The sequence below is a fragment of the Pocillopora verrucosa genome, chromosome 5, assembly GCF_036669915.1.
Source record: "Pocillopora verrucosa isolate sample1 chromosome 5, ASM3666991v2, whole genome shotgun sequence".
NCBI lineage: Eukaryota > Metazoa > Cnidaria > Anthozoa > Scleractinia > Pocilloporidae > Pocillopora > Pocillopora verrucosa.
Genome location: NC_089316.1, coordinates 2,829,075 through 2,852,821, shown reverse-complemented (window position 1 = coordinate 2,852,821; position 23,747 = coordinate 2,829,075). Strand labels below are relative to the sequence as shown.

The 23,747-nt window shown below is 40.8% G+C and overlaps 5 protein-coding genes across 5 annotated transcripts; 4 read left to right on the top strand and 1 right to left on the bottom strand.

Moving 5' to 3' along the window:
• Positions 1–89: 89 nt before the first annotated feature.
• LOC131768554 (uncharacterized) lies at positions 90–3,377 on the top strand. Its single transcript, XM_059084273.2, has 4 exons — positions 90–339; positions 1,933–1,995; positions 2,215–2,523; positions 2,944–3,377. The coding sequence occupies exons 1-4, from the start codon at positions 190–192 to the stop codon at positions 3,076–3,078; spliced, it is 657 nt and encodes a 218-aa protein (XP_058940256.1). The 5' UTR covers positions 90–189; the 3' UTR covers positions 3,079–3,377.
• A 1,197-nt stretch (positions 3,378–4,574) lies between these two features.
• On the top strand, positions 4,575–6,818 carry LOC131768585 (uncharacterized). Its single transcript, XM_066167364.1, has 4 exons — positions 4,575–4,601; positions 5,260–5,322; positions 5,513–5,851; positions 6,271–6,818. Exons 1-4 carry the CDS (start codon positions 4,575–4,577, stop codon positions 6,403–6,405), a joined length of 564 nt encoding a protein of 187 aa, XP_066023461.1. The 3' UTR covers positions 6,406–6,818.
• An 871-nt stretch (positions 6,819–7,689) lies between these two features.
• LOC131768614 (uncharacterized) lies at positions 7,690–13,032 on the top strand. The gene is made up of 4 exons (XM_059084340.2): positions 7,690–7,960; positions 9,551–9,613; positions 9,821–10,129; positions 12,598–13,032. Exons 1-4 carry the CDS (start codon positions 7,811–7,813, stop codon positions 12,730–12,732), a joined length of 657 nt encoding a protein of 218 aa, XP_058940323.2. The 5' UTR covers positions 7,690–7,810; the 3' UTR covers positions 12,733–13,032.
• A 2,650-nt stretch (positions 13,033–15,682) lies between these two features.
• On the bottom strand, positions 15,683–19,208 carry LOC136281145 (uncharacterized). The gene is made up of 3 exons (XM_066167363.1): positions 19,017–19,208; positions 17,408–18,897; positions 15,683–17,357 (listed from the first exon to the last, which is right to left on the bottom strand). Exons 1-3 carry the CDS (start codon positions 19,206–19,208, stop codon positions 15,683–15,685), a joined length of 3,357 nt encoding a protein of 1,118 aa, XP_066023460.1.
• A 984-nt stretch (positions 19,209–20,192) lies between these two features.
• On the top strand, positions 20,193–22,845 carry LOC131768561 (uncharacterized). The gene is made up of 4 exons (XM_059084282.2): positions 20,193–20,521; positions 21,252–21,314; positions 21,546–21,839; positions 22,553–22,845. The coding sequence occupies exons 1-4, from the start codon at positions 20,372–20,374 to the stop codon at positions 22,679–22,681; spliced, it is 636 nt and encodes a 211-aa protein (XP_058940265.2). The 5' UTR covers positions 20,193–20,371; the 3' UTR covers positions 22,682–22,845.
• Positions 22,846–23,747: the final 902 nt, after the last annotated feature.

The window sequence follows — 23,747 nt, the reverse complement described above, 5'->3', positions numbered from 1 at the left end:
GATTTTAGAACGCTCTAGAACTCTTTCAATATCTGTTCATTCTCCTACCCAAGTCCCTCAGATGAAACCAATTGCGACTTTAATTCATGAAATGCCTAATTTGAATATACGTGATCACAAGACATTTCTGCATTGAAGGTGTGGATCAAACAGCACGCGTTTTGATCTCCGTAATTCTACTGACTCGAAATGGCTTTCAACAGAAACGACTTGAAGGTGATCTCCATCATCCAGGTTATTATCTGTGGAGTGCTTTTCACCTTGGGGCTTGTTGATGGACTCAGCGTGCGTTTTGCGATTTCCAGTATGACTTTTATCCCCTGTTGGCTAGCGTTCCTTGTAAGTAAAAAAGTCAGAAAATTGTTTCTTCAAGTTAAAGTTAGAGGACGTATTTAACAATCTCTTGTCTCGATATTTCGGTAAGAAATTCTTATGCGGCGCCAAAATTGCGAAATCATGTTGAGTGCAGGCAGTTTCTATTTATCAACTAAACAGTACTTGTTACCTGACTCAAATGCTCAAGAAAATGAAATGGAATGGAACATGTCTTAGAAAATGACTGTGCTCAATAGTGTTTGATTCATCTGTGTCGACATACTAAAGAAAGGAATTGCACCGAGACATGAACGCCTTTTATTATGTATGATTTTGCAGCAAAAGCAACCAAGCACCGACTAGTCACGAACCAGTGATTCAAGTCAATCCTAACGCGTACTGCAAACCAAACTAACTACTAATTTAATAAATAATTTGTAACAAAGTGTGTCATATGCCTTCCACTATGAATAAACTTTTCGTCAAAATGCAAACCTGTTTGAATTTAAAAAAATATATACATATTTCACAAAGTGTAAAGTAACGTAATGATATAGGATTTGATGTTGTGATTACTTCTCAAATATCGTTTTCAAGAAAGTTTCTGCTTCGTTCGAAAATGTAACTTAGAACACGAAACGAAAATTTGCAAATAAACAGTTTCGTTCTTTGCCTCACTTATCGCTAGATTAATTAAAAATAAAAAAGAATAGATCTTTCAAACACAGAGGCAAATGAAAGTTCGACCAGTTCTTCCCCCGTACGATATTTCAGTGAGCAGGCGTAACGCATGTTTTTCTCAACGTTGTCGTAATGCTATTTGTCAGAGTGATAAGTGGTCCGACCAAATGTAATCCCAAGAGAACCGGCGTACAGTGCAATTTCAATCTATCAACGGTCATGCTCAGAACAATTCGATGCCGAGTCATGCCGCAGTACATAATGGTGTTGGTGGTAACAGTATTGTTTTCGTAACAAATGCAATTACTCAGTAATTATAGAGTGTTTATCATGATTGGCTTCACTTCATGGCGGAGGTAGTGGTGTACCTATGCGCAACAGTGACCATGCAGGTTTATCAAGCGATAAAAAAACGGAAAGAAAAATTAAAAGAAAAATTGTTTACCGAGGAAGTCCGGTAAGATTTGTACTCTTGTCTCGAGTGAACACGTCTTTTAGTTCTTATTTTAAAGTTTGCACAACTGTTTATACAGCACCAGAGGAAAAACGGTTGGTAATCCTCAGCCAAGGATGCCATCTAGTTTTCTTGGTGTTTATCCAAACATTTTATGGGTGTCAAACATTTTAGCAATGGATCGCACCTCCTATCGGTTTACCGGCGTAACAACCCACGCGGAAGGACACGAGAAAAGGTTTTTCATCATAAAAGAGGGAAGGATTTACAACCTGTGCGTGTGTTCTACAATTTTATAAATCACAATATGAATATGTGCGCATTGTGTGAATGCTTCTCACTTTTTTTCCAGTAATCGGCATCAGATAGATAAAGTAGTTATGGTTTATCGGTTCAATGGATCTTAAGTCAATCAGATTGCGCATATCTGAGTAATTTTTGAAACGAGACATTTTTTAATGCACTACCTTTGTTTCTTTAAGGTGTTGGCCGCTGGTATCATGGGAGTGACTTTAAGCATCGCGCAAAGACCTTCCTTAACTCTGGTACGAAATATAAGCTATTACATTTACGCATCATGAGGGATCCTTTCATTTTCCGCCAGGTGGAATGTACGCTAAGTAATTCCCAGTAGATATACCAATACATGAGCCTTGACTCCATAAGAGAGGAAGTAGCAGCTTTTTGTGATGCTTTTTTTATTTTATACTATTTTTTTTTTGTTTGGTTTTTTTTTTTTTTTTTTTATTATTGGCCCTTTGCAGATGAACGCCTTGCAGTCTGTGAGTGTAGCCTGTGCTGCAGTATCAGTGATAACCGTGTACCACTATCTGGTAGCTTTGTCCAGTTTGATGGGTTTGGTTTATACCTCAACGCTAAGCAGAGGTTACTATGATAAGGATCCCCTTTTCTTTGATTGGGATCAGCTGGCGAACATAAATTTTACCGCAAAGCAAAACTCTATGGTGGCTGTATCTTCCCTGATCATCATATGCTCCATCATTGAGATCATTCTTGCAGTGGCAGCCATCAGGAGTAGTGATATTGGTGGTCAGAGCTCGCAGGAACAGCAAGTAAGAGAAGTTGATAATTACCAGATTCTTGAATCTAACAAACTCGATATTTCTGCGTTATCAACTTGAATCACTTTGATGATCAGTCAGTTAGTCAGTCATTCACGCTATAAAAAAACCAGTCGAAGACGTTTTTTTGCCAAATTGCCTCGACTACATGGTGTGTAAACGGTTTTTAACAATTATTGACCCAAGTGAGAGTGAATAGTGGTGGAGATTTTCCTCAGCGCACGCGATAAGCACGACTCACCTGTGTGCATGGTTTATACTGAACACCTGATATTCCTCAATTTTTAACTGATGCATACTGGAACCACGAAACGCGTTTAGACCAATTGTGCAAGGGAAGAACTGTAATAGACTGCAAGTTATTAAATGAACCAGGGTTATAAAACACATCATATCTCAATTCATTTTCAGGTGGGCATTTGCTATGGTTCACTTGAAGCTTGTCAGGTGCCGATCCATATGCAAGGGCAGCCGACCTCAGTTGCAACCCAACCACTGGTGGCTTTTCCAAAATCAGGCGTTCGCCCGGTGTACACTACTAATTAGTAGTTTCAGTCGAACCTATCTTAAGCCGTCACCATGTAATAAGCTGTCAATTGCAATTGTTAAAGTCCCGGATCTTTTATCCCTTAATCACTGTAAACTGTACCTATATTAAGCGGTCACATCTATTTAGCGGTCGCAGTCACCGTTTACTGAGTCCAAATCGACTATTTTTTAACTGTTTTTCACTTGTGTTGAACGGTCACTGAAAGCGGAAGTACCCATATAAAACTAAAAATACTATTTTAAGTACTTTTCAATCTTTTTTTTTTCTGCAACAATAAAAGTTAATAAAATTTGCAACGAGATTCTACACTTGAGGTGGTCAATTATGACATTAAGTAGCGTTTTATCGTTTTTAAAAATATCTGTATTAAGAGGTCAAACTGTATTAAGTGGTCACCCCAAAACTCCCTATGGGTGACCGTTTAATACAGGTTGTACTACATTGTGAATACCCCTATTTGCCCTTGAGGGCACCATTCACCTGATATTTTTGGTTTACGTATATGGCATATACTACTAAAACAGTTATTCTCTCAGCATCAGTAAGAGTGGTGGATATTTACCGAGCTGCGAGTTAATTATCTACCACTATTCACCTATACTTTTGGTGAATAACTTTTGATTTAGTTCACGGGAGTGGGTTTTACGAAATAAATAGGAGAAAGCAAATAAGGGAATGGTAAGGCGTTCTTATGCGGCGCCAAAATTGCGAAATCATGTTGAGTGCAGGCAGTTTCTATTTATCAACTAAACAATACTTGTTACCTGACTCAAATGCCCAAGAAAATGAAATGGAATGGAACATGTCTTAGAAAATAACTGTACTCAATAGTGTTTGATTCATCTGTGTCGACATCCTAAAGAAAGGAATTGCACCGAGACATGAACGCCTTTTATTATGTATGATTTTGCAGCAAAAGCAACCAAGCACCGACTAGTCACGAACCAGTGATTCAAGTCAATCCTGGCGCGTACTGCAAACCAAACTAACTACTAATTTAATAAATAATTTATAACAAAGTGTGTCAAATGCCTTCCACTATGAATAAACTTTTCGTCAAAATGCAAACCTGTTTGAATTTAAAAAAATATATACATATTTCACAAAGTGTAAAGTAACGTAATGATATAGGATTTGATGTTGTGATTACTTCTCAAATATCGTTTTCAAGAAAGTTTCCGCTTCGTTCGAAAATGTAACATAGAACATGAAACGAAAATTTTCGAATAAACAGTTTCGTTCTTTGCCTCACTTATCGCTAGATTAATTAAAAATAAAAAAGAATCGATCTTTCAAACACAGAGCCAAATGAAAGTTCTTCCCCCGTACGATATTTCAGCGAGCAGGCGTAACGCATGTTTTTCTCAACGTTGTCGTAATGCTATTTGTCAGTATGATAAGTGGTCAGACCAAATGTAATCCCAAGAGAACCGGCCTACAGTGCAATTTCAATCTACCAACGGTCATGCTCAGAACAATTCGATGCCGAGTCATGCCGCAGTACATAATGGTGTTGGTGGTAACAGTATTGTTTTCGTAACAAATGCAATTACTCAGTAATTATAGAGTGTTTATAATGATTGGCTTCACTTCATGGCGGAGATATTGGTGTACCGATGCGCAACAGTGACTGTGCAGGTTTATCAAGCGATAAAAAAACGGAAAGAAAAATTTTAAAAAAAATCGTTTATGAGGAAGTCCGGTAAGATTTGTACTCTTGTCTCGAGTGAACACGTCTTTTAGTTCTTTTTTTAAAGTTTGCACAGCTGTTTATAAACCAGAGGAAAAACGGTTGGTAACTCTCAGCCAAGGATGCCATCTAGTTTTCTTGGTGTTTATCCAAACATTTTATGGGTGTCAAACATTTAAGCAATGGATCGCACCTCCTATCGGTTTACCGGCGTAACAACCCACGCGGAAGGACACGAGAAAAGGTTTTTCATCATAAAAGAGGGAAGGATTTACAACCTGTGCGTGTGTTCTACAATTTTATAAATTACAAGATTAAAATGTACGCATTGTGTGAATGCTTCTCACTTTTTTTCAGTAATCGGCATCAGATAGATAAAGTAGTTATGGTTTATCGGTTCAATGGATCTTAAGTCAATCAGCTTGCGCATATCAGAGTAATATTTGAAACGAGACATTTTTTAATGCACTACCTTTGTTTCTTTAAGGTGTTGGCCGCTGGTATCATGGGAGTGACTTTAAGCATCGCGCAAAGACCTTCCTTAACTCTGGTACGAAATATAAGCTATTATATTTACGCATCATGAGGGATCCTTTCATTTTCCGCCAGGTGGAATGTACGTTAAGTAATTCCCAGTAGATATACCAATACATGAGCCTTGAGTCCATAAGAGAGGAATTAGCAACTTTTTGTTATGCTTTTTTTATTTTATACTATTTTTTTTTTGTTTGGTTTATTAGAATTATTTTCTTTTTATTGGCCCTTTGCACATGAACGCCTTGCAGTCTGTGAGTGTAGCCTGTGCTGCAGTATCAGTGATAACCGTGTGCCACTATCTGGTAGCTTTGTCCAGTTTGATGGGTTTGGTTTATACCTCAACGCTAAGCAGAGGTTACTATGATAAAGATCCCCTTTTCTTTGCTTGGGACCAGCTGGCGAATATAAACTTTACCGCAAAGCAAAACTCCATGGTGGCTGTTTCTTCCCTGATCATCATATGCTCCATCATTGAGATCATTCTTGCGGTGGCAGCCATCAGGAGCAGTGATATAACTGGTCAGAGCTCGCAGGAACAGCAAGTAAGAGAAGTTGATAATTACCAGATTCTTGAATCTAACAAACTCGATATTTCTGCGTTATCAACTTGAATTACTTTGATGATCAGTCAGTTAGTCAGTCATTCACGCTAGAAACAAACCAGTCGAAGACGTTTGTTTGCCAAATTGCCTCGACTACATGGTGTGTAAACGGTTTTTAACAATTATTGACCCACGTGAAGGTGAATAGTGGTGGAGATTTTCCTCAGCGCACGCGATAAGCACGACTCATCTGTGTGCATGGTTTATACTGAACACCGGATATTACTCAATTTTCAACTGATACATACTGGATCACGAAACGCGTTTAGACCAGTTGTGCAAGAGAAGAACTGTAATAGACAACAAGTTATTAAATGAACCAGGGTAATAAAAAACATCATATCTCAATTCATTTTCAGGTGGGCATTTGCAATGGTCAACTTGAAGCTGGTCAGGTGCCGATCCATATGCAAGGGCAACCGACCTCAGTTGCAGCCCAACCAGTGGTGGCTTTTCCAGAATCAGGCGTTCGCCCGGTGTACACTACTAATTAGTAGTTTCGGTCGAACCTATCTTAAGCCGTCACCATGTAATAAGCTGTCAGTTGCAATTGTTAAAGTCCCGGATCTTTTATCCCTTAATCACTGTGAAATGCACCTATATTAAGCGGTCACATCTATTTAGCGGTTGCAGTCACCGTTTACCGATTCCAAATCGGCTTTTTTTTAAAATGGTTTTCACTTGCGTTGAACGGTCACTGAAAGCGGAACTACCCATATAAAACTAAAAATACTATTTTAAGTACTTTTTAATCTTTTTTTTTCTACAACAATAAAAGTAGGTAATATTTGCTACAAGATTCTGCACTTGAGGTGGTCAATTATGATATTAAGTAGCGTTTTATCGTTTTTAAAAATACATCTGATCGGTGAAACCTGTATCAAGAGGTCAAACAGTATTAAGTGGTCACAACACCACTCCCTATGGGTGACCGCTTAATGCAGGATCGACTATATTGTGAACACCCCTATTTGCCCTAGAGGGTACCACTCACCTAATATTTTTGCTTTATTTATATGGCATATAGTACTAAAACAGTTATTCATTCAGCATCAGTAAGAGTGGTGGATATTTACCGAGCTGCGAGGTAAATATTCGCCACTATTCACCTGTACTTTTGGTGAATAATTTTTTATTTAGTTCACGGGAGTGGGTTTTGCGAAATAAATAAATAATAATAATTTAGCCACTAGGATGATTTAATTTGGCTTTGCATAATGCCGATTGGATTTACACCTATACATCTTCATGATCATTTTCTTTACAGTTGTATAGGGCTGACCTTCTCGGCAAATTGCACAATGCAGATTTAATTTGTCCTTGCATTATGCAGATTCGATCTGCACTCGTACCATGCTAATTTGGCATGTACCTGCATTTTACCGATTTGTTTACGCGCTTGAATTGAAACCTCGGAATTGTTTCACTCATATGTGAGAAAACTTTCGCTGTTTAATCATTTGCCTTGTGTTTTACTCGTTCGATCGAGCTTCTGCGAGAAACTGAAAAACAAAATAAGACATTTATATTTAATGAGTCGGGGAATTTTCTCTTGATCAACTCCGGCTTTCATATATTAAATTAAGTTAAATGTGGTCGTAAACACTGAAACTCGAACTTTCGCGAGTCAGCCGCCTGTTCCACGCAAGCGTTACAAAATTTAGAAAACAAACCGGTTACTATGGTTTTCGCATTTCGTGTTGTCACGACTTTATGGGCTCTAGAGCGCTCTCAATATCTGTTCATTCTCCCACGCAGGTTCCTCAGATGATACCAATCGTGACTTTAATTAATGAAATGCCTAATTTGAATATACGTGAGGACTAAAAGTTTCCGCATAGAGTGTGTGGATCAAACAGCACGCGTTTTTATCGCCGTACGTGACTGAACTGACTCGAGATGACTTTCAACAGAAACGACTTGAAGATAATCTCCAACATCCAGGTTGTCATCTGCGGAATGCTTCTCACTTTGGGGGTTGTTGATGGAGTCAGTGTGCGCTTTGTGTATTCCAGTTTGACTTTCGTCCCCTGTTGGCTAGCGGCCCTTGTAAGTAAAAAGTATCGAGTTAAAAAAATTGTTACTTCAAGTTAAAGTTAGAGTAGGTATTTAACAATCTCTTGTCTCGATATTTCGGAAAGAAATTCTTATGCGGCGCCAAAATTGCGAAATCTTGTGGATATTGAGTGCAAGCAGTTTCCATTCATCACTAAACAAAAGTTGTTGATCTTACTCACATGCCCAAGAAAATGGAATGGAATTGAACTTTTATGAGAAAATAACTGCGCTTTATAGTGTTTGATTTATCTCTGTGTCGACATACTCAAGAAAGGAATTGTATCGGGAAATGAAGGTCTTTCATTATCTATGCACCAATGTCTTCAACTATGAATAAACTTTTCGTCAAAATTCAAACCTTTCAAGGTTTGAATTTTCTTGAAAAAAACATATTTCACAAAGTGTAAAGTAACGTAATGATATAGGATTTAATGTTGCGAATACTTCTCAAATATCGTTTTCAAGAAAGTTTGTGCTTCGTTCAAAAATGTGGCTTAGAACACGCCACGGAAATTGCGGAAGAACATTTCCGTTCTTCGCTTCACTTATCGCTGGATGATTAAAAAAGAAAAAAAAAAGAGAGAATCGATCTTTCAAACACAAAGGCGAATAAAGGTTGGTGTAACTATGCACAACAGTGACCGTGCAGGTTCAGCAAGCGATAAAAAAGCGAAAGAAAAATAAAAAAAAAACGGTTTACCAAGGGAGTCCGGTAAGATTTGTGCTCTTGTCTCAAGTGAAAACGTCTTTCAGTTCTTATTTAAAGTTTGTAGAGCTGTTTATACACCACCAGAGGGAAAACGGTAGATATCTCTCAGCCAAGGATGCCATCTAGTTTTTCTGATGTGCCTCCAAACATTTTATGCGTGTTAAACGTTTAAGCAATGGACCGCACCTTCTATCGGTTTACCGCCGTAATAATCCACGCGGGAGGACTCGAGAAAAGGTTTTTCAACGTAACGAAGCGAAGGACTTGCAACCTGTGCTAGTGTTCTACAAACATACCAAGTGGGTTAGGCCAATCAGATTGACAGGAAGCGATAAAAAAAGGGAAGAAAAATCCAAAAAAAAAGTTTACTCAGATAGTCTAGTAAGATTTGAACTCTTGTCTCGAGTGAACACGTCTTTTAGTTTTTATTTTAAAGTTTGCATAGCTGTTTATAAACCACCAAAGGGAAAACACTCAGGAACTCTCAGCCAAAGATGCCATCTAGTTTTCCTGGTGTGCACCCAAACATTATATGCGTGATAAGCATTTAAGCAATGAACCGCACCTTCTATCGGTTTACTGACGTAAAAACCCACGCGTTAGGACACGAGAAAGGTTTTTCATTTTAAAAAAGCGAAGGATTTACAACCTGTGCCAGTGTTCTACAATTTTCTAAATCACAAGATGAATATGTACGTATTGTGTGAATGCTTTTATTTATTTTTTTTTTTTATTTTTCCAGTAATAGGCAACAGATAGACAAAGTGGTTATAGCTTATTCGGTTCAATGGATGTTTAGTCAATCAGATTGCACATATCAGAGTAATTTTTGAAACGAGACATTTTTAATGCACTACCTTTGTTTCTTTCAGGTGTTGGCCGCTAGTATCATGGGCGTGACTTTAAGCGGCATGCAAAGACCTTCCTTAACTCTGGTACGAAATATAAGCTATATAAACAATTGTATTTACGCATTATGAGGGATCAATTCATTTTCCGCCAGGTGGAATGTACGTTAAATAATTCCCAGTAGATATACCAATACATAAACCTTGAGTCCATAAGAGAGGAAGTAGCAACTTTTTGTGATACCTTTTTTATTTTTCACTATTTGTTTATAATTTTTTTTTGGCCCTTTGCAGATGAACGCCTTGCAGTCTGTGAGCGTAGCCTGTGCTGCAGTATCAGCGATAACCGTGTACCACTATCTGGTAGCTTTGTCCAGTTTGATGGCTTTGGGTTATACCTCAACGCTAAGGAGAGGTTACTATAATAAAGATCCCTTTTTCTTTGATTCGGACCAGCTGGCAGACGTAAACTTTACCGCAAAGCAAAACTCCATGGTGGCTGTATCTTCCCTGATCATCATATGCTCCATCCTTGAGATTATTCTTGCGGTGGCAGCCATTAGGAGCAGTAATATAACTGGTCGGAGCTCGCAGGAACAGCAAGTAAGAGAAGTTGATGATTGTCAGATTCTTAACTCTAAACAAACTCGATTTTTCTGCGTTATCAACTCGAATCAAATTGATGATCAGTCAATTAATCAGTCAGTTATCTGTCCAGTCAGTCAATTTTCGTCAAAACTTTTCGTTTGGGCAATCAGACATTGACCTAATTAGTCATGTATTTAATCAACATGTTTGCCAGCACGCTATAAACAAACCAGTCGGAGACGTTTGTTTGCCAAATTGCCTCGACTACACGGTGTGTAAACGATATTTTACAATTATTGACCCAAGTGAAGGTGAATAGTGGAGAGATTTGCCCAGCCGCGAAGCGACAACGAATGATTATCTTAGTATATACCACACAGAAACAAAAAAAAGTAGTTTATTTATGTCAATTTACTGAAAATGGGTCGATGATTAAATTGTCAACGCGCAAAAAGCACTATTCACGTGTGTGGTATACGCTAACACCTAATATTCCTCAATTGTAACTGATGGATTACATTAAGTGGATCACAAACGCGAAATCAAAACAGCCAATCAGCGCGCACGATTAGCACAACTCACCTGTGTGGTTTATACCAACACCGGATATTCCTCAATTTTAACGGATGCATAATGAATCACGAAACGCCTTTAGACTTATCGCGCAAGAGAAGAAATGTAATGGACTAGAAGCAGGAACCATTACTTGGAGCCCTCATCTGCCCTGTATTTTTGTCACGGCGTTTTAACGGACAAGCCTATTTAAGTTTGAATTTATCGCGAATTAGGACTCCTCAAGAGAGCACATCTACCAATCAAGCGCCTGGTTAATTTCAAACTTTACTCTTTAATATATCGAAAGAAAAATGGCAGAGAGATGCAAGGATTCTTGCCATTGTCAAGAGTTAGGTTTATCTTCAGTAGAACTTTCCTCGGAACTGCTACTTCCCAAATTATTTTCAAAATATTCACACCACAAGCGTCCCAAGCTCACGTCTCGAGAAAAAGCAAACGATTGATTCATGAAAGCGTCACGCGTTGTGTGACTCGGTGTTAACTTACGAGAGGAACCGTTGGGAATTTGATCACGTTACAAGGATAGCATGGGGAACGAAGTACGGTCAATTTACAACGATAAATATTTCGAAATATGAACATTTTACACGTAAAATCAATAGAATTTACTCACATCTTGTGTGTCTGTTGTGGTTTCGGGCATTCTCTGCCGTTTTAAGCGTGCTTTGCCATCACTGTTATTCCTGTTATACAATAAAATCACTGAAGTGTACAGCCTTGACCTCGTCATACAAAAGGAATAACAGTGATGGCAAAGAAAGCGTAAAACGGCAAAGAACGCCGGAAACCACAACGTACGCAAAAGATGTAAGTAAATTATACTGATTTTGCGTGTTAAATATTCATATTTCGAAATATTTATTGAAGTAAATCGACCATATTTCGTTCCCCGTACTACTCCGTATAACATGTTCAAATTCTCAACGGTTCCTATCGTAAGTTAACACCGAGTTACAGAACGCGTGACGCTTTCATGAATTAATTTTTTGCTTTTTCTCGAGACGTGAGCTTGGGACGCTTGTGGTGTGAATATTTTGAAAATACCTCAGGAAGTGGCAGTTCCGAGGAAAGTTCTAGTGAAGATGAACCCGACTCTTGACTATTCAATGATCAAAGCGACAATAGGCGCCGTGAATTTTGTCGCCTGCAGCAATTATAGATCGCACTTCACAAAAATAACCAAGATTTGACAAGATTGAAGCCCAATTCGAAAGATTAGCATTATCTTGCGATCTAAATAAAACGCTATTCATTTTGTTGCACCAGCTTCTGTTCAATCCAGCGTCGCAAAATGTTCTTTACGCACGGTGTGGATGAATATTCTTGAGATGAAGACGACTCGCACTTAGCTTGCTCAAGCAATTTCTTGTTTCCGCGCTCTCCATCATCGCTGGCATTGCGCCGCTTCATCGTCTTGAATTTGAACTCTTTTCATGAAATTTTCTTTAGCGGGGCCAGAATCAGAAGACAGATAATCTTTGATACACACGAAAATAAATTAATAAAAAAATTAAAATAAAAATACAACGATGATCCGCACTCCTGCCAATATTTTTCGCAAGTGTGATAAAATTCGCAAAGGATAGTGGGATATATAAGGAAAAGAATGATTGGAATACTGGAATACTGGAATACAGCAAAAGATAAGCGGAATTTGCGTAGTTTTGATATGAAGACGTCCCCGCATAGGACCGCCATTTTTTTTCTTCGCGTTTCATGGATCGTGTTACCTAAGTGAGCTCGAGTAGCCTATTTCCCGCGAACGATAGTCTAAAAATAAACCGTTCCGTGAAAATGCTGTGACATAGGGTCAGTATGGGAGTTGGACGCTTTGAGTAATGGGCTCCTGCTACAAGTTATTAAATAAACCAGGGTAATGAAACACATCATATCTCAATCGTTTTCAGGTAAGCATTTGCTATGGCCAGCTTGAAGCTGGTCAGGTGCCGATCCAAATGCAAGGGCAGCCCACCTCAGTTGAAGCCCAACCAGTGGTGGCTTTTCCAGAATCTGGCGTTTGCCCAGGGTACACTAATAATTAGTAGCTACAGTCGAACCTTTATTAAGCCGTCACCATGTATTAAGATGTCAGTTGAAATTGTTGAAGTCCCGAATGTTTTATTCCTTAATCACTGTAAACTGCACCTATATTAAGCGGTCACGTCTATTTGGCGGTCGTAGTCACCGTTTACTAAGTCCCAACGGCCTGTTTTTTATTGTCTTTAACTTGTATTGAACGGTCACTTTAAATGGGACCACTCAAATAAAACTAAGAATGCTATTTTAAGTTCTTTTTAATCTATGTTTCACTACAACAATAAAAGTAATATTTGCGAGCGAGATTCCGCATATGAAGTGGTCAATTATGGCATAAAGTAGCGTTTTTACCGTTTTTAATAATACCTCTAAACGGTGGAACCTGAATCAATCTTTCAAACTGTATTAAGCGGTCGCTCCGCCACTCCCCGTGGGTGACCGCTTAATGCAGGTTCTACTGTATTGTGAACACCTTTATTAGCCCTAGAGGGTACCGTTCACCTCACAGTAGCCGACAGAAACTAATATTTTTGGTTTATGTATACGGCATATACTACTAAAACGATTATTCACCTCAGTATCAGTGAGAATGGTGGATATTTACCTCGCAGCTTCGCAGCTCGGTAAATGTCCACCACTATTCACCTGTACTTTCGGTAAATAATTTTTGATTTAGTTCACGGGAGTGGGTTTTGCGAAATAAATAGGGAAAGCAGATAGGGGAATGGTAAGGCGTTCGAGGGCCCGTTATTAACCGGATGATTGACAATTTCATCATGCATGTTTGATTTGCTCTTGAATTTTGCAGATTTACATCTCTGCGCTTCTGCAAAGGCGATTTAATTTAGCCTTGCATTATGCCGCCGGATTTGATTTCACTAAGCTTATACATTGTATGGATAATTTCTTTGCACCTGCATTATGCTGATTTGATAATTTCTTTGCACCCGCATTATGCTGATTTGATAATTTCTTTGCACCTGCATTATCCTGATTTTCTCCGCACTTTCATTATGCCTATTTCAAGTACACTTGCCTTGTGTTGTTTTGATTTACTACTGCACTTGGCCGATTTTCTTTGCACTTGAATTATACCTATAGCGACGCTTGATCGCCGCTAGCTGGACCGTACGAATCTCACTGATCGACACAACAAATATCGCCCCAATTTCTTTCATGGAACGCCTCCTTTATTAAATGTCGTATTTGACCGTGAAGCTAAAAATAATTGATTCACAAAATTAGGGACAAGAAATTAGCTATAGAAACACTCGAGGTAAATTAAACTTACATTGTTGCCGGATCTGGCGAGAGTTGACACAAAAAGACCTTTCCTTCCTTCGATAAAAACGACAGACAATTTCTTTCTATTAAACCACGAGTGCTTGCGAAATCGATCGAATTATTGAATTGCACAATAGATCCGTTCTGTTTGGAAATGCGATACCACTTACGGAACGCGTGACGAGGCACCTAGTGTGACTTTTACAGATTATTAATTAAACGATTACTAAATCAAAACAAGGGATAAACCCGTGCCTTAGGGGCACTTACATGGCTCCCCTTGAAATCACCGTATTTCAAACAAAACGAAACATAATTAAAGTAACAAGTTCAGAGTTCACTGACATGTCCGTGTCTAGTCCTCCTTTTGAATGTGTTCGTTGAATGGCTCCCCATGCGGGAATCCCAGTCTTTCCTCTCTTGGCAGCAGCAGGACAAGCTTTTGATTGGGTCTTTCCAAAACTGATGGGGGGTGCACTCTCTTTCCAGTGCTGGAGATATCAGGGTCTCCAATCGCTACCTTGACACTACGCACCAGTCCATCGGCCTTGTTGGGGTACGTTTCTATCACACGAGCAAGGCTCCACCGATTCCTCGCCTTGTTGTCGTCTTTAACGATAACTACGTCGCCAACTTGCATGTTACGGCGTGGTCTCGTCCACTTGGACCTCTCTTGTAAGCTATGAAGAAATTCCTTCCTCCAACGGTCCCAGAATTCGCATGATAAATGCTGGACTCGTCGCCAACGTTTCCTTGAGTACAGGTCTTCTCTTTGAAACACGCCAGGCGGAGGTAGAACTGGCTTTGCTTTCATTGTGAGGATATGATTTGGCGTCAGTGGAGATAGTGACCCTGGATCGCGATTATCCACCGTCAGGGGACGGCTGTTCACGATCGCTTCGGTTTCACAAATCAGCGTGTGAAAGGACTCTCCGTCCAGGCAACTTGCACTCTTCTCCAGGAGGGCTGATAGTACACTGTGAATGGTCCTGATTTGTTGAACACGGTTGGCTACGAACACGTGGAACCTCTTCGAGTCGTTCTTTATGTAGCCCAACACGACTTTACTGTCAGTCCAGAAGATTTCTTCTACACTTTCATACTGGAGCTCCTGACGGAGCATCTCGCTGACCCTCACTGACACCACAGCTGCTGTGAGTTCCAGACTTGGTATGGTGACCATCTTTAAAGGAGCTACTCTTGCTTTGCCCATAATCAGGGAACAGTGGATCTGGCCTTTGTCGTCTACCAAACGAACGTATGAACACTGGCCATACCCAGTCGTGCTTGCGTCTGAGAAGTGATGAAGCTGTGTTGATATCACCGTTCCGAAACCTTCTGGTTTAAAGCATCTTCGAACGGAGAGATCTTCTAAGTGGCGTAACTCATCCCTCCATTTCAGCCAACGTGATCTTATGTTCTCGGGGATAGGGTCGTCCCATTCCACTTTACCTCTGCACAGATCTTGCAGAAGGCCTTTTCCTGTCAAGATTAGAGGTGCCAGAAACCCCAACGGATCGTACACACTGCTAACAGTGGACAGAATTCCTCTTCGCGTTAAAGGGCGATCTTGCATCACGATCTGGAACTTGAAAGCGTCTGACTCAATACACCAACTCACACCAAGCGCTCTTTCCATAGGCAGTTCATCCTTCTCGAGATTCAGCTCCTTTATGCCTTTCGCACGATCTTCACCGGTATGGACTCGATAACTTCTCTTTTGTTGCTTGTAAATTTATGCAGGTTAAATCCTCCGCGCCGACACATCTCTTTAGTCTTGCGTATGAGCTCCTTTGCTTGACTTGTAGAAGGTACAGATTTCAGACCGTCGTCAACGTAGAAATCTTTCCTCAGGAACTCGGCTGGTTCGAGGCCAAACTCTTGCTCATGGTCATCAGCGGTCTTCTTTAGCGCAAAGTTACAACAACCAGGAGACGAACCAGCTCCAAAGAGATGAACGGTCATACGGTATATCGTGGGCTCCTTGTTTACATCGCCATCCTCCCACCACAAGAAGCGTAACAGATCTCTACAATGTTCAGTGACGTGGACCTGCAGAAACATTGCTTCTATATCTGCCATGAAGGCAACTGGCTCCCTTCTGAACCTCGATAGCACTCCAACAAGCTTGTTGGTAAGATCTGGGCCTTGGAGAAGATGCTTGTTAAGAGCCTCCCCTTTGTACTCCGCGGAGCAATCGAAGACTACGCGGATCTTGTCTGGTTTCTGAGGGTGGAAGACACCATGGTGAGGAAGGTACCATGTCTTTCCATCTTTCCTAACTTCGTCCTTTGGTATCTTCTCAGCATATCCCTTCTTAATCATGTCATTCATGAATGCCGTGTAGTCTTCTTTGTATTTCTCATCTCTTCGAAATCTCAGTTTCAACTGCTGGAGGCGATGGACTGCAAGCTTCTCGTTATTCGGCAGGGCTAACGACTCATTTCGTAGTGGCAATGGCAGTTCATAGTGTCCATCTGAACGATGGGTAATTCCTTCTTTAACCTTTGCCATGAATCTTCGATCATCCATGGAAAGGGTTTGTTGAGCCGCGTGCTTCCCTTCATTGAAATCTCGCTCGAACATTCTCTTAACTGCTTCTGGAGAGATGATTTCTTTTACGTGTGTCTCAACAACAAAACTATGGGAAGGTAATTCTTCGCTACCGATCTCCTTCACTGCAACTCTGTGACATAAGACATCCGAATCTTCTGTGGTTGTACTTCCTGTCACTGGACCAATGATGCCCCAACCAAGGAGGGTACGGATGGCATAAGGATCGCTGCTTCTACCAGGAATGACCTGCTTCGGCTTTATGGCGTTTGGACAGTTTGAGCCGATCAAAAGTCCCACTTGCAGATCGTTTTGGTACGGGTAAATCTTGTTGGCTAAATGACTTAGGTGTGGCCATTTTGCTGCCGACTCTGGCCTTGGGATCTCGTTTCTTCTCGATGGTATTTCGTTCCTTGAGTACGTCTTGGGAAGCTTGATGTAGACCGCTCTATCCATTCTTTCCACGATAAGACCGCTCACTCTACGAGTAGGAACTACTTCTGAACCATGCATTGTGTTTAGCTTCAATTGAGTCTCGACTCCATTAACTTGCAGTTCTTCGAGTATGCTTTCCTTAACGAAAGTTCCGTTACTAGCTGGGTCGAGCAGCGCATAAATTACAACTTGTCTTTCGAGGTTGTCTTGGTGGTACATTCGAACCGGAACAATCATAGAGTTTGTGATGGCATCGGTGACTCCAGTAGCATTACAGGTACTTGTACAGCTGCTAGTTGCTTCAGCTGCCTGAACTACTCTTGCTTGGTCTTCACTACCTTGCTTGGGAGAAATTTTGCTTTCATCATGAAGGATGATCGGGTGGGGCATACTACATGTCTTACACACCTTCCGGTTTCGACATCTTCTTGACATGTGGCCGTAGCAGAGACAACCGAAACATATTCTAGCTTCTTGGATAAATGCTCTTCTTTCTTGAAACTTGAGCACTTCTCCAGATCGTGATGCTGACTGTTGCAGAATGGACATGAAGAACCTGGTGGCGGTTGATCATCGTGAGGTGTGGCACTTGTCAAGAAGCTACTTGTACTCTTGGCTTTTCTTCCATTGTTTCGCCAGGTTGTGTTCCTGTTGGTGTTGTTGTCACTGCTGCTACTGCTAGTGAACTCATCTTTCCTTGCTTCCTTGAGGGCTTCAGGTGAGAATACTGGGTCGGTTGCCAAGGCTGCTTCTTGTGTTACAAATTTGACAACGTCATGAAACGTAGAAAGTCTTTCTTCTGATTTTAACATCTTATTGGCAAAACGGCACCATTTCACTCCCATGTTACTTGGCAGCTTTGCAGTTATCCTTCTAAGAGTGTCCTCGGAGTTAAGGCCTTCCATGTACTTTAACGTATTCATGGCTTGTTCGCAAAGCACTAGGAAATCAGCAAACTGTTGCAAACGCGCGCCGTCCCCTTCTTTCATAGGAGGCCAAGCATTCAGCTTATCCTTGTAGGCCTGTGCAACGCGATAAGGATGGCCGAATCTTTCCTTTAATACCTTTCTAGCCTTATCATAGGAATCTGGAGAGTCGAGGTTAATGAAGCCTTGAATTGATTCCTTAGCGTCCCCAGATGTGAACTGGTTTAAATAATAGAGCCTCTGCTTTGGATCGCTCACTCGGCACTCTATTAAACTTTCGAAGGCACTGATGAATGCTGCGTAATCGAAGTGGTTTCCAGAGAAAACCGGGGGCTGCTGTGCTGGGAGCAGACTCATTCTTTGTTGTTCGGCGACAAGCTTCACCACCGAGGTTAACTCGTCTGTTCTGTCGGAAATCTCCGGCTTTGATTCACGTGATGGTGATTCACCAGCTTGCGTGCCTTGGCGTACAACTGGGCCATTTGGGGGTTCAAAGGGCGGAGCCTTTGGGTTTAAGATCCCGTTATCTTGCAAAGGTTTCGTTTCACTAGGTTCCTCTTTGGGCGATAGCTTGGGTTTGACGTCTAGAATTGGTGTTTCATGCTTCGGGATCTGGGGGAAAACCTCCTGCCTTTCTTCTTCTTCGATTTTGCGCATGGTTTCTTCCTCAGCCTTTGCCTTAGCTAACTCCTTTTGCATTACTAGCTTCTTATACTCTGCTTCCCTTTCTAGAAAGTCCATTTCTACTTGAAGACACGCTGCCTTGGCCGCTGCCTTTGCTCTTCTAGATCTTACTGGAGAGGAGGAAGAATGCTTGGATAATTTTGACGAAACCAGAGACATTTTATCGCTTGTTTGTCTTTCCACACTAAGCAAGGCTTCGTTAATTCTAATGCGACATTGGAAATGTTCGCGATCCCGAATATCAAACCACTCGTACGCTTCATCTGCTTCTTTAGTGTCATGCAATTCCTTGTAATAATTGTGATGAGCGTCATTCATCCTATCCCTACACAAGTCTAGACTGTCACGCTCTTGCTCTAGGACTCTTGCGTCTAATTCTTTTATATCGATTCGAGTAAAGAGTTTACCTTCGTTATCTGCCTCCTCAGAGCGACTCCTGCGGCCTTTCGCTCCTCAACAAGCCTTTCCAGGCGAAGTGACTCGCCCTTTTCGGTAGGGATTCTTTCTCTTCTGTCCCTTTCAGGCGTTTCAACGCCGACTTGATGGTCTTCGTTCTGTTCGCTCGTGACATCTTCCATCGTAGGATTTGCCTGCGCCATGGCTATTGTATGCAGTCGACAAACTCCCGCTAATATCTTGAATTCCTCCAATCTTCACTATAGCGACGCTTGATCGCCGCTAGCTGGACCGTACGAATCTCACTGATCGACACAACAAATATCGCCCCAATTTCTTTCATGGAACGCCTCCTTTATTAAATGTCGTATTTGACCGTGAAGCTAAAAATAATTGATTCACAAAATTAGGGACAAGAAATTAGCTATAGAAACACTCGAGGTAAATTAAACTTACATTGTTGCCGGATCTGGCGAGAGTTGACACAAAAGGACCTTTCCTTCCTTCGATAAAAACGACAGACAATTTCTTTCTATTAAACCACGAGTGCTTGCGAAATCGATCGAATTATTGAATTGCACAATAGATCCGTTCTGTTTGGAAATGCGATACCACTTACGGAACGCGTGACGAGGCACCTAGTGTGACTTTTACAGATTATTAATTAAACGATTACTAAATCAAAACAAGGGATAAACCCGTGCCTTAGGGGCACTTACAATACCGATTAGATCTGCGCTTAGATTGAAATTATTGTAGATCCAATAATGCTTTCGCTACTTTCAATTGTGTTCCGTTTCACTCTATAGTTTCCCCGAGATATGGAGTACAAAACAAGGCAGATATACATTCAATGAGTCTGGCAGTTTCTCTTGATCAACTCCAGATCTCAGTCTGACGTCAATGAGCTAAATGCAGTCACCTGCATGGAAATGTGAACACCAAAACTCTAACTTTTGCGTCTCGTTTATATTTCACGAGTCATGGAATTTCTCGTGATGAACTCCAGGTTTTAGACGATGAGTTGGATGTGGTCATGAACACAGTTACTCGAACTCCCGTATTTCCTATGCCTCTTCTACACGACTATAATGAGTGGTCCTACTTAAATTTGTCTTACAAAATATTTTTTAAAAAAAAACCGGTTATTCTGGTTTTCGCATTACGTGTTGTCACGAAAGTGAGACAGGACTCTCAACACTAGTTCATTCTCTCATCCAATCCCTCAGTTGAAACTAGTTGAAACCAGTTGAAACCAGTTTGTGATCGCATGACTTAATTCGATGCCTAATTTGAATACAAGTGTTGCCTGAGCGTCTGGGTCGAACAGCACGTGTTTTAAGCACTGCGACTGAACTGACTCCAAATGGCTCTCAACAGACGCGACTTGAAGGTGATCTCGATCACCCAGCTCATCCTTTGTTTGGTGTTTCTCATTTTGGGCCTTGTGGATGGATTAGCTGTGCGATTCGTGTATTCCAGCTTGACTTACACACCATGCTGGTTAGCGACCCTTGTAAGTATACATCAAGTTTACAAACTCGTGCCTTAAATGAAAATTTAATAATTTCTTGTCTCGATATTACGGAAGAAAATCCTATACATTACGAGTCCAGGGAAGCTTCTTTTTCGGTATTTTCCAGTTATCAACAAAACAAAACTTTGCACACCGACTCACTTCATTAGGCAAGCAACCGAGGAGATATATTAATTCCTCCGTTGTGTAGGTAATCAAATTATTTCGAGTAACATTTGGGATAGATCAGAGATTTTTCAAAGGCTCAACAAGCCTTTAAGAACTACCCGTCGGGCGGGTGCAAGTTCTAGTCTTTGAAACATTTACGAGTTCTGATTTATCCAAAATTTTTACGGGAGCAAATCATGTGATTACTTGTTAATAATAGACAAATTATCTTTGTCTCTCTTTGTCGTGTTTATTTCGTGTTATGGCTCACTGGTTCGGCCGCTGCCCTGCAAGAACTTGTCTTTAATTTTAAACAGGATGTCGCGAATTATCAAGCTTCGCACTATTTCTCAGTAAATTAACGTGTTCTCCGCCAATGTCAGTTCAGCAATCGGAAACATGCATGAAATCTATCTGTTTGACGAAATAAAAAATGTCTTATCGATTTACAAGATGTTTGTTCAATCAGGGCGCGCGCCTGCAATGTTTTTTTGTGACCAGCACGAACAATATAGCATTTCCAATGACATTTCTTTTCATACCTTTCTATTTTTTATTTTAGGTGTTTAACGCTGGTTTGATGGGCTTGGTTCTAAGCAGCATGCATAGACCTTCCTTGACTCTGGTAAGAAACGTAAACTAGTGTAATTGTGCTTCATGAGGCATTCATTCATTCTCCACCACGTTGAATGTAGATGTTAAATTATTTACGGTAGATAGACCAGATACATTTATCTTGATACCATGATCAACTTGCGCTGCAAAATAGCTACAAAATACATTTTAGAGGAATTAGCAACTTTTTGTGACGCCTTTTTAATTTTATATGATTTTTCTTTCCCTTGGCTCTTTGCAGATGAATTTCTTGCAGTCTGTGAGCGTAACCTGTGCTACAATATCAGCGATAACCGTGTACCACTACATGTTCGCTTGGTCCAAATTGATAGCTTTGAATTCGGAAGGTTACTTTCTCAGCAATACAAATCGCTATTTCCTGGGTAAAGAAGAGGATACAAAATTCACTGAAAAGCAAAAATCCATGGTGGCTGTTTCTTTCCTGATCATCATATGTTCCATCATTGAGATCATTCTCGCGATAGCAGCCATCAGGAGCAGTAATATAGATGTTCAGGGCCCGCAGGAATCTCAAGTAAGCGAAGTAAAGGATTGACTTATTGTTCATTTTTAAAGGCTCAAATTTCGTTGCAGTCGATTTGAAATCAGTTTGATGGTCAGTCAGTCGATCATTCGGTCAGTCGGTCAATCATTTTGGCAGTCAGTCAGTCAGTCAGTCAGTTATCAATCAGTCAGTCGGCAGTCAGTAGGGTGGTCAGTTGATGAGTTGGTCAGTCAGTCAATTGGTCAGTCAGTCAGTCAGTCGGTCAGCCAAGTAGGTGGTCAGTCAGTCAGCCAGTCAGTCAGCAAGTCAGTCAGTCAGTCAGGTAGCCAGTCAGTCAGTTAGCTAGTAGGTTGATCAGTCGGTCAGCCGAGCAGTCAACGGGTGAGCCATTCAGTTATTCAGTCAGTCAGTCAGTCGGTCAGTCGGTCAGTCGGTCAGTCGGTCAGTCGGTCAGTCGGTCAGTCAGTCAGTCAGTCAGTTAGTCAGTAAGTCAGTCAGTCAGTGAGTCAGCCAGTCAGTGAGTCAGTCAGTCGGTTAGTCAGTCTGTCAGTCAGTCAATTGGTAAGTCAGTCAGTAAGTCAGTCAGTTAGTCAGACAGTCAGTCAGACAGTCAGTCAGTCGGTCAGTCAGTCGGTCAGTCAGTCGGTCAGTCAGTCGGTCAGTCAGTCGGTCAGTCAGTCGGTCAGTCAGTCGGTCAGTCAGTCGGTCAGTCAGTTAGTCATCATGTCTTTATTCATTTTCAGGTAGGCGCTCGATATGGCCAACTTGAAGCTGGTCAGGTCCGGGTCCATATGCCAGGGCAGTCGAATCCAACTGCACTCCAACCAGAAGTGGCTACTCCAGAATCAGGCGAACCCCGACGTGCACCGTGACTCAATAAATACCGTGAACGTTCCAATTAGCCCCAGAGAGGGAGAGAGGGGGAGGAGATAATCAAATTCCAAATTTGTAGATGTCTTAATAACTAGTTTGACCCTCAAATTGACATAAAATTTTTTTGTAGTACGAGAATTAATAAAAAAGCATACAAATCATACCCGTTTTAGTTTAACATTATCTTTACTAAAGCCTCAGGGAGTGTTGGTAATTTTAAAATATCTAAGCATTTGTCTAAACATGATCTCGTTCTCAAAGCCATCGTTGGCCCAGATAAGCGAGGAGAAACCGGCGATCATTGCGACAAGTCTGAGAAGGTGATATTGTGCATGTTTCACTGATTCAGTTTTTAGCTTAAACGTCACGGAGATATATTCAACTGGACATGGCGTTCAGCTCGACAAGAATTGAAAATCATTTCGATTATTCAGCTGGTAATGGCTGCTATCCTTTTTGCACTCAGCATTGTGGACCATTTTGAAGTACGCTACATATAGCAGCTCTTGTAAATGCACAAAACATCGAACTACGGGTGTTTTATTGCCTACGCTCATGCTTTTGACAGTTAAAATTTGAGAAATTCGAAGTTCACGGGGAAGATGTAAACTCCTTTTTTCTGGTGCTTCTCTTCGTTTCAATAATCCGACCACTCCGACTAAATTTCACAGCTGCCTTTCATCGGGGAAAGTAGTTTGAGAATGGCGCTCAATATTTAGCTTAAGAGCTAGCGATAAGTGCTACAAGGTATGGTGTTCATAAACCGAATACAAATATTATTACAGCTGCGAAACTAAGATTGGGAAGCGAAATCCGTTATTCTAAGAACGGTGGTTGAGACATATGAAAAGTCAAAATCGAGACTGCAGAACGAAGCTTGAATTGTTATATACTGCTGTAGAGGAATTAATTTAATAAGCTGATAGGTCGTGATACCGCACAAAATTAATCGACTGTTCCAAGAACTGCACCACAAATGGGTCAATTTTTTTTTAAGAATGTGACTTCTACCAAACTATAAAAAAACCTTGCTAAACGTACAGAACATCTTTCCACTTGTTTTCA